General features: G+C 41.2%; 2 protein-coding genes across 8 annotated transcripts in view; both read right to left on the bottom strand.

Annotated features, from left to right (window-relative positions):
• The window catches only part of LOC117960386 (ras-related protein ORAB-1-like), a 9,940-nt gene extending 3,681 nt beyond the window's left edge, over positions 1–6,259 (bottom strand). For all 4 annotated transcript variants that reach the window (XM_034898232.1, XM_034898234.1, XM_034898233.1 and 1 more), the window contains exons 1-3: positions 5,855–6,259; positions 2,515–2,587; positions 1,698–1,793 (exon numbers count right to left, since the gene is read on the bottom strand). In XM_034898232.1, coding sequence (XP_034754123.1) covers positions 1,698–1,793; positions 2,515–2,587; positions 5,855–5,868 — 183 coding nt within the window. In that variant the 5' untranslated portion in view covers positions 5,869–6,259. The remainder of the gene's footprint in view (positions 1–1,697; positions 1,794–2,514; positions 2,588–5,854) is intronic.
• A 3,710-nt stretch (positions 6,260–9,969) lies between these two features.
• cep68 (centrosomal protein 68) overlaps positions 9,970–13,217 on the bottom strand; it is a 9,145-nt gene continuing 5,897 nt past the window's right edge. For 2 of the 4 annotated variants that reach the window (XM_034898229.1, XM_034898227.1), the window contains exons 6-9: positions 12,226–12,425; positions 11,926–12,048; positions 10,955–11,051; positions 9,970–10,862 (exon numbers count right to left, since the gene is read on the bottom strand). In XM_034898229.1, the coding sequence (XP_034754120.1) occupies positions 10,687–10,862; positions 10,955–11,051; positions 11,926–12,048; positions 12,226–12,425 (596 nt within the window). In that variant the 3' untranslated portion in view covers positions 9,970–10,686. The remainder of the gene's footprint in view (positions 10,863–10,954; positions 11,052–11,925; positions 12,049–12,225; positions 12,426–13,217) is intronic. The other 2 variants (XM_034898228.1, XM_034898230.1) reach the window with 2 other exon arrangements.

Below are 13,217 nucleotides of genomic sequence, written 5' to 3' on the forward strand. Positions count from 1 at the left end.
GGGGGGGACATGCAGCAAAGGGCAGCAGGTCGGAATCGGGTTAAGTTACATAGGGCGCACGCTTAATCAGGTAAGCTACCAGGGCGCCCCAGATAATTAAAATGATGCTTTAATTACTTAATTTAATTATGCTTTACAGAGACAGACACAGGCAGACTTGTTAACTTCCTACATGTAACTGTAGTCACTATAAACAACACAAAGGTTAAAACTCAGAAGAAAATTCATTGCGTCTAGACAAAAATGACCAATGGGTTGAGAATGATGTGTGCGTCCTGTGCGTACTGTGTGTGTAGTGTGTGTGTGACAGACACGGCAGCTGCCGGTTGTGATGATCGCGAACGGAAAGCACTGCTATTGATTTGTAACGGATTACGATTACGTGAATGAGCTCGCCATATTCTGGACTATTGCCGTTTCCTGACAAACAAATCCACCTTAAAAAGCAGCTGCATGGCTGCAGCACAACCCTGACCTGCAATGATTTGACTACATTAAAGCACACATTTGATGTTAGCCATTATATTCACATCATTTGCAATTCATAGAGGGCCGTTCATGTTTATATGAATCATATGTTCTGGCTGTGTCTGTCTATCCCAAGCTGATGAGATGGCCGACAAAAACACAGAAAAGGCAATCTGTGGAATTAAATCAGCTGGACAGTTATTGGTAAAAAACTGTGGATTTTGATTGTAAAACTATTAACACTATCAGGTTACCTGACAATGGAAACGTCGTCGGGTATTAACGCTTACACAACTAATGTTGGGGAAATCTGTTTATGTTTTGTCACGCATTTCTGGATTTAAAATGTATATGCCGATATATCGGAATATCAGATTTTTTAATCTCCAAATATTTGTATTGATATCGGCCTTGAAAATCCTTTATCTACGAGGTATACAAAGATGTCGGGCCACTGTTATTTAGGTCATTTAGATGAATACTTGTACCATTGACCCAACAGTGAGTTAAATTTGGTGCCATATTAGCACCAGATTTTAACATTTAGGTAGAATTTAACATTTAAGAAGAATCGTGTTTCCTGTGTCTTTTTACTGCAAACGCGTGTGTGTAAAGCGGTCGCACAACAGCTGAAATACACAACTATTGAACAGCTGGTTACCAAACTGTGCAACCAGAAGGCACACAACCATCGTGCAACCGTTTATGTCGAGACTACAGGGGGCAATGATTCTCTTTATAGTGTGAAGCACAGTCATGTGATGAAAATTCATCCAATCCGGGATTGGATGAATGGAAACAGATCATTTACTCCAGTAAGAGTACTACTACCACAGTGTTTGAATACTCTGTTACAGGCCTAAAATTTTCCCTGAAAATTATCTTAAAATTAAAAGTTATAAGAGTTATTCCCACTCTTAGCCATGGTTGTACTTGTTAATTTGAGATGCCAGCAGATAAAGTGAAAAATGAGCTCCCAGTGAGTTATGTGACAGGAGCTAATAGACGCTTAACAATGGCTTGGTTTAATATTTGTGTAGGAAAACCCAATCGCTGATTATTCCTTCATTCAACAATATACGATCTGATCACCAATCGGCACAAGCCTAGTAGAGAAGTTAGAAAGCATTGAGAGACAGACCAACACATGGTTGGTTTGGGTCTTTATATGGCATTTTTTGACTATATGAAAATATAGTGATATAAAAGTGAGGTGGTGGGTTACTTACAATCTGAAGTTTAATGGTCTTTCCATCTAGTTCTATGGTTCGTATTTTGAAGTCCACACCAATAGTGCTAATGTAACTTTCTGTGTATGTGTCATCCTGCGGAGAGAAAAAGTCAGTTACAGTTCAATATCAATTCCAACTTCACATGAAATTAATATCCATACACATAGGTAACAGAAATGTATAGAATTTATAAAAAAAGTGCTATGTGTGATAATATATACAACAAATGCTGAACTTGTAGTAAACAAAGCACAACCGTCTTGGACTAGATTTTTTATTTTGGCATTTGAATGAATGTTTTTTCCCCCCAATGACATTGTAATAAAATAATCCTAAAAAAAGAATGCCTTTTTTATTTAACCAAAAGAGATGTGTTGCAGCAGAGTAAGAGTATTATGTTTTAATCTCCGTGTTTCACAGGCTGACTCCCACAAGAGCGGAACTTAACAACAAGCTAAATTTAAACCTGCTCTTATTCTATACTTCTAACGACGTGGTTACAACTATTGTTATTGAATTTTCTAAATCAGTGATACTTTGTGGAAGTTCATATTGAATGCAGCAATAAATCAGTTTTTTTAACACAGCCCCAGAATACACAATGGAGCATGTTGCACAGTAAATGATTGAGTTACAGGCAGGTTAACTGCTTGAATTTGCACATTTAAGCTGCTTAGTTTCTTATTGAGTTAATGAGAAACCCAATTAAGAAAGCAATAATATATGGTTGTCCAACTGAAGACAGCTTTCAACAGTCTGCACGAAATCACTGCGTAGTTTAAACTCTAAATTTGCTATTTTGGGGGGAACTTACTGCAAATCGTAGGAGAAGGCAAGACTTTCCAACACCGGAGTCACCAATCAGGAGCAGCTTGAATAAATAGTCACTGTGAGGGAAAGAAAAAAAACAATTGTTAACCAGTGACAGAGTTACAGCTTACCGGTTAAAGTACATAACTGTAAGGGCCAGGAAACACATTTAAGATCTCACACTTGTCATTCATAGCAGGGATGGGTCGTGTACTACTAGAACAGTCTAGCTCTGTTAAGGCTTGCCGGTGTTTCCGGTGGCCTGGCAGACACCTTCTGCATTACTTGCCCACCACCCCCACCAACATTCTGTTTTTATAGAAATAAAACCCATTAAGTTAATTTCCCCGTGCTGTAAGGAGGTCAGTTTTTCCCCCCGTCTTGAGGTCCTGATAAAATTAAACTTGTTTGAATTAATTCAAAGTTTTAAGTCTTGGTAGTGAACATTGTCAACAACCAATGGGTGCGCTCCCTTTATAGGCTTTATTTTTTGGAAGGAAAAGTTGCCAATTTTACTCTTTAGTAAACCTATGTTAGAATCACAAGTCAGTCTTGTTTCTTATACCCTTTTCCTACATCAGATGAGCGTATATTTATGTGAGTCTTTGAACTGGAAATTCTGCAAAGTAGACAAATTTGCATTGAGATTTTTTCTTCTGCTGCGTCACATTCAAAGTCTCATTTCCTGCTACAGCTTACAAAACTGCGAACCCTACAGTTCTTCTTATGGCTTACTTAAAGCGCCTGACACACTACAGGTACCCTTCACCCCATTCAAACACACATTCATAGACTGGGGGCCAGGGCTGCCATACAAGGTCCTACCTGCTAATCAGTTACAGGGGCCAGGGATCAAACTGCTCTACCTTCTGAGCCACAACCACCTCCTAGTCTGATTTGAATTTATTTAACAGCTCAATAGTTCATATAATTATACTATTGAATAACATTAAAAATGGAAAAAAAAATACCTTCTTTGCATCAAAGCTACATGAGCGGAGCTAACTGCTGACAATGAAAAGACAACAGATCTGGATGCCAGGAGACGCCGTAACAATATTTGTATTATCGGACTTCCGACTCAACTCCTGGACGGGCCAACCCTGCCGAACCCACCCGAGCTGGATCGCACCCACGTCCTCTGTTGTAAAACGCAAGCAAGCTGACAGGCCGAGGCCCATCATCATCCAGTTCCACAATTCCCAAACCAAGGAAAGAGACCAGCGGCAAGCTTGCAAAAGCAAATCTGAGCTGGAGTGCCATGGTAAGCCTGTGGCCATCTTTTGAAGGTTTTCTCCATGAAGCTCCCAGCAAAGCTAATGTTACTGTAACACGCAGTTAGGATTTTAAAGTCATGTTAAGACTATTTCCCACCCTTCTTCCGATTTCCAGCCGCAGTCTGTCACTCCCCCTGTACTAACGTTACTCTGTTCTTAACGTTAGCCAAGCTGAGAAGAAGTTCGCTAACGTTAGCCAACACATTTACATATAAATGAATTTTTTACTATTCAAATTATATTCGACTTTCAGTATTCGTTCCAACAGCCCTAGTTAGTGATTAGCTACTTTATATTTTTTTGGCAGACAATAGGCGTTGATTATGCTCAGCGAGGCTGCAATTAAGGCTATTATTTAAAAAAAAGAACACTCATTTCTAACGTCGCAAAGACAAGTCGATTGGTTTAATAACCCTTTTAACCCTCCTGATGTCTTCTAGTCCAATTTGACCCCTTTAAAAAATTTAGATTTCTGAAAAATGGGTTTCTTTTTAACCAAATTACCACACAAAATGGATTGGATTCCTTACCACGCTCTTTGAAAATACAATGAACACTTTCATTCTTGACTACACTCATCTGTACGTTCCACTGACCTTACCTATTAGTCAAAATAATTCATCATTTCTGCTTTTTTAGCTCAAATATTAGGTATAATTAAATATAAATGAGGGTTATTGATAATGAATTCCCAAAAATTGTGTAAAACTAGTGGCTGTAAGGTGGTGTTAGTTAAAACTTTTAAAAAAAGAGTCTGAAAAGGCCACGAAAATGTCAAATTTTGGTCTGTTCTTGACCCGGGAGGAAAACAAAAGGGTTAAACACAAGGGTTAAACACAAGGGTAACTCTGGTTGAGCCCTTGGTGTGGAAGGGGCATAACCAACACACTCCATGTCATTACTTACAATGACAGACTTCTCTGGGTTTATAGATGCCTCCTATTCATTTTGAGAGTGACTCTCATTGAGTAAAATGAGCTTGGACCTTGCCTTGACTATCTAGGCTATACCAAGGAGGTGAATAATGAATACAAGACAAAGCAGTCTACAAAGCAGAATGGGGATTGGACATCTCTATTTAGAGTAAGACTGTGCATTTTTGGGGATTTAATATGTATTGTGTAACAGCTTGCCATACAAGAACAAGACGTACTCTAAAAAGTCTACAGTACACTCTTGTCAACATTTATGAATGCCAATACTAAAGCTAGCGGAAATAACTGATTGCTCAACTAGCTATGGGGAAATCTTAGGATTGTCCCATAGCATGTGACCTACACATGACTGAGAGGCTGCTTCAGCCATACCGGACCATATGACTAGCTAATAACTGAGTCATGCTCAACGCCAGGTTAAGCGTCAAACCAATACATACCTGGACGTAAACAACTGATGCTACATTAAGTATGCTAATAGTAGCAAGGAAAAAACGCTTTTCCCATTGACACACGCAGACAAGTAAAGTTATTACGTTGGCAACGTTGTCGTTTTTCAACCAGTTTAATTAACGGAACCCTTGTTGTCGTGTCATTTTCATTAACGTTGTATGGCTTTAATAACTTGAATTAGCTAGCATAGCTGATAATTGTGTAATTCAAATTAAAATAACAATTGTTCAAGAAAAAGCAGTTAGCGTTAATCCCAACTCTAACGTTAGCGGTCAAAATTCCAAAAAACCTCAAAAGGCCCCTTTGTCCTGTAACGTATTTAACGTTAAAGTCACATCTCAGCGTAGAACGCAGCGAACCGAAACCAGTCACATATGCTAACGTTACTGCAGCTGGCCCAACAACTGGCTAAACACGTTAATGAGCACTTGTTAAATGTATCTACCAACTGATAACACAACACCATTCAACCGATATCCCTGGATAATGTCAACAGTATCTCAGGCAGGCACAGCCAGGTGGTCATTAAGCCTTAGCTAGCTATGTCAGCTGATGTTACTGAGTTCAACTGCTGACAAGTTATTTGCAAACGCTAACTTACTTGTTAGCACATAGCTAGCTAGCTAACCTCAGTTAGCTTGCCAACATATAACACAACGTTCTTACGTATCATACTTACTATTCGGGATTCATTGTTGACTAGTTGTATTGTATCCCTTCTCGTCAAGTGTAGCCCTGTCCCTGTCTGTAGATGAACAACTATGTTACGAAAACGGGAGCGGTGGCTAGTTTACTGCTCCCAAAACCACGACCCCGGCTAGCTGTTTCTCGGTAAAAATCCAAAATGGCTGCAACTCCAACCAGGAAACAGCTAACATTAGCCAGCTGCTTAGCCAACTCAGGAATATCACAAAAAAACGTGGCTTGGATTTAAGGATGCCTTGTCGTTTAAATCAGACTGCTAACACACTGTACTGCTGTAAACAGAAAGCGAATAAACCGGAGGTGTCCAGCTAACCGGCCCTTTCTCTTCCTCTTACTGAGTGGGTCCAACTGTCAGCTCGGGGAGGGATTACGTCATTTAGTGAAACGTGGCAGAGCGGAGTCAGCTAGTGCCTCGTGTCAAAACTACACATTATACACAACTTCCGGACCAATACTAAAACCTCAACGATGTTTATTTGTACTTATGTTCAACGGTATTATTTCACTAGTATTTTCTCCAGTGACGTCCCACAGTTATTTGACTACAGCTTGACACATCAGCCCTCAGTGGGCTAGTTTACCATCAGTAGGCTACCACTATTTATTTCGTTTTCTGTTGATTATATCCCAAATTGACATTTTCATTGACCAATAATCCCCTACAGTTTGTATTACTGAAAATAAAAATGACCAAAGTCAAGGCAAACAACTTCCGTTTATCCAGAAACTTCTGTCTGGAGTTCATGTGGTGTCATCATGAGTCATGGTTCTGTCATCACTGGTCTAAAGGCCATTTCATGCTTCTGCCTTCTGTGTTCAATCGACACCGTGGGTACATATGTAGTAATGTGGAGATCTCGTCTCTACGCCAGACCCAACCTAGTGTCACGCCAGTTCGTGAAATGTTCACGTTGATTTGATTGATTCATTTGTGTACAGTTCACGATTGTCGAACGAGATCATTTCACAAACTGCCATGACACTGGGCTGCCCTGCGGGACGCAACATCGGGGAAACGGCACACGTGGGACGTTACAACAACTTCTGCCGGGACATGATCCATGGCCTCTGGGGGACGAAACGCCACACGCCATCAACAACGGGACGGTTGTGGTTTGGGAGAGAATAACCCGGACAGGATCTGCAACTCTCGGGGCACGATCCCCAGTTTGTGTTGTTTGACCCATCCACCACGGCATAATTACAACAAAACTGTCGGCGCGTCCACATGGTACAGCCTTCCTTGATCGCGCACAGCCCCCACCCCTCCACACAGTTGCTAGTAGCCAAGGAGGACACAGAGAATTTAAAAAAAAAACATGATGGACTCTTCAGAAGAGGTCATTATCTTCACTTGAGTTTCTGTGAGAGAAAAGTCACAATCTCCTGAACATAGTCCTACTGAGACCTCCAGAGAGAGTTGTGTGGAGCTGATAGTCTGAATTAGCTTTGTAGCAACTCATTTGACGATGGCTTGAATGTAACTGATGTTCATTAAAGGTGCTCTAAGCGATGTTGTCTGAAGTTCTACCATGGACTCTGTAACTTGGTTACCTTGTTTCAAGCCATTCTAGCGTGGTATAGAAAACCTGCCGGAAGACTCAGCTCCATTTGGCCCAGTTCTTATTAATATTCTATGAGCTAAACTGCTTGACTCTGATTGGCTAACAGCTAGCCAATGAGAGGCTGGCTATTAGCATCCTTTACCCAGCTCATGAATATTAATGAGCTCAGGCAACATGACATCAGACTGACCAGCTGTTGTGATTGGTCTGATTTCTTCTCTTATTTCTTTCCAGTGGCTAGAGCTGACAGAGGAAGTAGCAGTTCGTCTTCACATTAACAACATAACACACACACATATGGACCTGTCATATTTCAATAAGGCAAGTAAAAACAGTTTTGTGTGGCAGGGCCCCTTTATGCATTTTTTAGCAATCACCTATTTACTGGCAACAGCCATTATCTTGAATTTGTACAGTTTAGAAGAACCTATCAGCTGCTGTGGCTTTTTACCCAAATACAGGACATGAAAGCAAAAGTCAATCTCAATTCCCAAAACGTTTTACATACTGTCTCCGATTGCCGTCCAATACTAATGTATCCTTGTGCATTCCCAAAACAGATGACAATGATTTGCTCTGTCTGTCCCCGTCTGTGGTTTTGCCCTCCCCCCGGGATATTTAAGGTCAAGTGTTAAAAAATATCTGACCCTGTTGTTCCAATTATATTCTCCAGACAGTGAGTTGGCTGATTTCCATTGCATGCCATTTAAATCTCCCGTTCCTCTAATGATATAGCACAAAATGTCTTTAATGTAAGATGTGTTACCCCCCCCCCCCCAGGTCAGCTCCTTATGCAGCAATGACCATTTTTAGAATCCTAATTCCAGAGCCAAGTTTTTCTAGGTCCTCTCTACTAATTACCCTCTCTATCTAAAGAAAACTTGGCTGGCTAGTCCGTGTTCCTCCCTCAGATCCTCAAAAGATTTAAGAGAGGTTTTCTCAAAGAAGTCCAAGTAAATTGTACACCCTGATGGCTGCCATAGTTTAAAGGTGTCATCCAGCTGGCTATGTGTACTACCTGGACCATAGACCACTCACCTGATCACTGAAAAAGGTTCCCTTTCCACACATAGCTTCACCATTTTAAACCAAACGTTAAGTGATACCTCTAGCAATGTATTGGTACTTGCCCCTATATGGTGCTTTACATCACTATCCCCAATGATGGTCAGTAAAGGGACTGTGTCATGATATCAGCCAATCAGAAGTCATCTTCCATTCCAGTTGCGTCTGTACCTTTGTGCATTGCTATTATGATGGCAGATTTGCACCATTATATTTTTTATTTTTGATCTTTTGCATGTGTGTGTGCTGCTTTGCGTCCCTGTTTGTATAACAATCATGCACATTTTACTAATGCGCTGTTAAAAATGACAATGAAATGCTGCGTTACTGACTTTAGACCAGGTTTTTGTTGTTAATGACGTGATCACTTCCCGCTGCTTCAACATAACAATACGCCCAGAATGCACTGAAAACACCTCCCTGTAAGAGCAGTATGCCCAGAATGCACCCGAACACAACTCCCTGTAAGACCAGCACACCCAGAATGCACCCGAACACACCTCCCTGTAAGACCAGCACACCCAGAATGCACCCGAACACACCTCCCTGTGAGACCAGTATGCCCAGAATGCAACTGAACACACTTCCCTGTAAGACCAGCACGCCCATGGATGTGCACAGATGCATTTCCCCCCCCCATAGAGCTCCCCTACAGGCTTCTCTATAGAGCCCTCCCTAAAGTTTGTCTATAGAGCTCCCCTAAAGGCTTCTCTATAGAACCCCCCTACAGGTTTCTCTACAGAGCTCCCCTACAGGCTTCTCTATAGAACCCCCCTACAGGTTTCTCTACAGAGCCCCCTTGTTTTTATGTTATAAAAGCAAAGGAAGACAAAAAAATAGACACAATGAACATCATACAAACAACAAACTTGTATACAAATGGCCCTAAACCAAATCATACACCAAAGAGTACAAATGTGTTTTAAGACGAGACTTAAAGATCTCAGCAGTAGAGAAGGACCCAATATAAATGGGAAGTTTGTTCCAGTTTAGACGATCTTAGGTTCTGGAGGGATGAGTAAGGAGATCAGCAATATAAAAAGGGGCCAATCCATGTAATGCCTTAAAAACAAGTAACGTTACCTTAAAATCTATATTTGACTGGTAATCAGGGAAGAGAAGCAAATATCAGGGAGATATGATCTCTCCTTCTGCTACTAGTCAACAATCTAGCAGCTCCATACAAGGAACTGCAGTAGTCAAAACGAGACGAAAAAGGAGCATTAATAACAGTCTCCATTGTAGTTTAGCAAAAGTCCTAAAGTGAAAAAGCTACATTTGACAACAGAAGTAATTTGTTTGTCAAATTGAACACTGGGTCAAAGTGAAACCTAGATTTCTGGCAAAAGGGTGCACATTTGAGGCTAAAGTCCCAACATGTTTCAAAAGTTCTACATATGTATCGTTTTACATCCTGTCCATGACAAACGGAGATTAAAACCACTATTTGAAACAGTCCTCTTTATTCAACGACTTTGATTGAATTACAGTACAGTAAACAATTTTTTTTAGATTGTAAAGGCTTTTTAAGAGAGCGAGTTCACACTAATGACCACAACCACACCATAATTTGCAGAGACCCAAAAATGTCCCCAAGAGCAACTGCATGTATTGCAAGGACACGCGGACAGTGACCACCTGTCCTGGTTATTAAAGCAGCTGAGAAGCAAACGTTAAAAAATCCTTCATCTTGATTCTACGACTTAAGATCATAGTGCAAGTAGCCATATCCTCCAGAACAGTACAATGGGATTACAGTTCACTGGAATTGTATCATGTGACCAAAAAATGGATTGGTGTATGACTGTAACCTGCCAACTGGACAGAGATCAGACTGACTGGTGTGTATGCAGTGGACCAGACACACAGCTGTTTATGTCCACTGATATCTCAGTGTGCCATTGCAATAATTATCCATTTTTGAAATTTAGCATGTGAAGGACCTAACAAATATATTCACGGTCTGTGGGGTGGAATAGGAAAGACAGATACTGTCTAAGACTGAAAATGTAATTTAACATTTAAACAGACATTTAAATTGACAGATCAATATAATGGTGACGGTAACTGTGAGTTTATGTATTAGAAACTGAAATGAGAGCCCTGTATTATAAAACTGAAGATCACAACGAAATTAGTGAAATAAATTACATCCCAGACATGTCCTGCAGTCTGTTTACAAAGTGGATCCTCGGACCCCCACAGGGCCCGGGTCCTCGTCTTTGTTCTGCTGGACCGGACCGGGCTGGGTGAGGCTGTCCATGGCAGACAGGATGGAGGAGAACAAGTGTTCGGTGTGGGTCTCCAGAGATCCACGCTGCCTCTCAATCAACACAAGGGTGTCTCTTAAAACTGGAAATGCAGAGAGAATACAAAAAACAACACTCAGTGAGGAGATAATGACATAACGTTTGTGTTCATAAAGTTGCATGTTACAAACTGACGTGGGGACATGGTGTTCATGCAGCGGAGGAGAAGCTGTCCGGTGTGCAGAACACAGGAGGTCAGGGGCTGATGACTGCTCACTTCTCTTTGAAAACACTGAAAACAAGAGCATCACATCACACGGTTAGAACACAACGTGGAGGAAGTGACTTTTAAGACCTATAGAGTAGAATAGATTTTTCCTTTCCGTTGTAATATTCGTGACACACATGGCATGAGACATACAGACAACTTTATCTAAATGACCGGCTAAAAGATGGACCTTTTGTTGAACTGTTCATGAACTCTGGACAGAAAATGGACTTTGAAGGACGTCATTTCATTTTAATGAAGAAACAAATCTGACTCTTGATCTATAACGTCGTCACCATGGACTTTGGAGTACATGGCTTGAGCTGCTCTACAATCTTTCCAAGTATCCCCTGGCAACAGCAGAAGTAGTACTGTTGGGTCCTTGTAAAATCTGGAGTGTGGTCTATCTGTATAGTGTCTTGAGATAACTCTTGTTATGAATTGATACTATAAATAAAATTGAATTCAAGTACCCGTAGCCGCTGGTTGGGAATCACTGCTCAGTAGCCCATTTTAATAAACAATCCAATATTTAGCTTCTTTATCAAGCCAAATTGACATTCCACTGCTTTTCTCAGTTTTATATCCTTGTTAATGCTTCATACATCAGTATTGATGCTGTTAGCCTAACTGCATCACTGAAATGCAACACAGACGGGAAAGGAAAATGACTGCTGCTAACTTTTGTACAGTGTTTCTCCTCAAAGAGAACAGCTAAAATAGAAAATGACAAGTACTGCACAGATACATCGCTGTCAAGTTCATTTCAGATGACAGAAGGCCCACAGCCGAGTGAATTATTAAACCCAGCAGGAAAAGCGTTCCTGGCAAAAAAGAAATGAGCAGTTTCTTCAAGATGAAATCCCTCCCAAATGTGTGTCTGCAGTCTGCATCTCACCTGATACTCAGCCAGGGATGACTTTACGCTGTCTATGTCTACAGTGGGCGCAGGCAGCAGCTCCATCTTCTCTGACATTGTATATAACTGCTTTATGAGCTGCTCCAGGTGTGAGCAGAAGACCTGAAACAAATGGTTACGTCACAATGTAAATCCAAAATCAAACCCTACAGATTTTACATTTCAAATCCCAATCAGTTGTCAAAATGCCGTATGTCACTATGAAGGCAGTGTGTTCCATTGTCTCATACCGTCATATTCAGGAATAATGCAATCTGGAAGGCCAGATCATGTCTCTACCTGGATGTGTTGCATCAGGGAGTCACTCTGCTCCTGGTCCTCCTGGCTGCCCCTCTTGTTGCCAGGCAGGGTGAGGCCACAAAGCTGCTCCACCAAAACCTCCACCTCCCTGAGACTGGGTGGACTCAGTCCCCCTCCTAGAGACTCCCCCCAGGCTCCAGAGCTCCTCCTCTCTGCCTCAGAGTCCCTTCGATCAGCTGCCGATGGACAGGAGATAGATTCTTTGAGATTAGGGCTAATTAATCGCAATTTTATCGAAATCTCAATATCCGAATCACAGAGGGGCGTAATATTTGTTAAAGGCAACATATGTGTCAAACCATTCAGAGTGAAGTATTGTGGTGCTGCAGAGACGTCCCGGCCTACAAATCCTATCCCAAAGACTAAAGAAAACATCTTTGTTCGGTACAGATCCTCACAGAAATCACTCTATAATCATTCTAATTTTTAAGATTTAATATTAGTCAATGAAAATGAGAATGAAGCTACAAACATGAGGATTCCCTTCTATATCGGGAATCATATTGCAATATCAGTCAAAATAATTAGATATTTTCCTCATATCGTGCAGCCCTATTTGCGATGTAATTTGTCGTGCATTAAGCACTAAAAAACGTAACTCCCTTCACCTCCATTGCGCTGGAGTGGAGGCAGATATCTCAGAGAATGATTTCCCCCAAAAATAAAACCAAAACTATCTGCATGGAGAGATCTCACCAGAGAGCAAGAGAGAACATACAGTGTGTCCTATGCTATCTATGACTGTGACTGCTAACGTAAGCTCTCAAATCTGCACTCTCCTCACATTGGGCAGTCCCAACCCCCACAGTCAGCGCACAATGGCAGCGCTGTCTCGCCACGTTAGTATTATTGTTGACAAATGTAAGTTTTAGTTAGTTAGCACACAACTCTTAACACTCCTTACACAACTGGATGTGGTTTGAGGGAGAAAGAGGAAGACAGGATTCCTCTTATCCAAATGCTCTGAGTGC

Source organism: Etheostoma cragini, chromosome 17 (genome assembly GCF_013103735.1).
Source record: "Etheostoma cragini isolate CJK2018 chromosome 17, CSU_Ecrag_1.0, whole genome shotgun sequence".
NCBI classification, from domain to species: Eukaryota; Metazoa; Chordata; class Actinopteri; order Perciformes; family Percidae; genus Etheostoma; species Etheostoma cragini.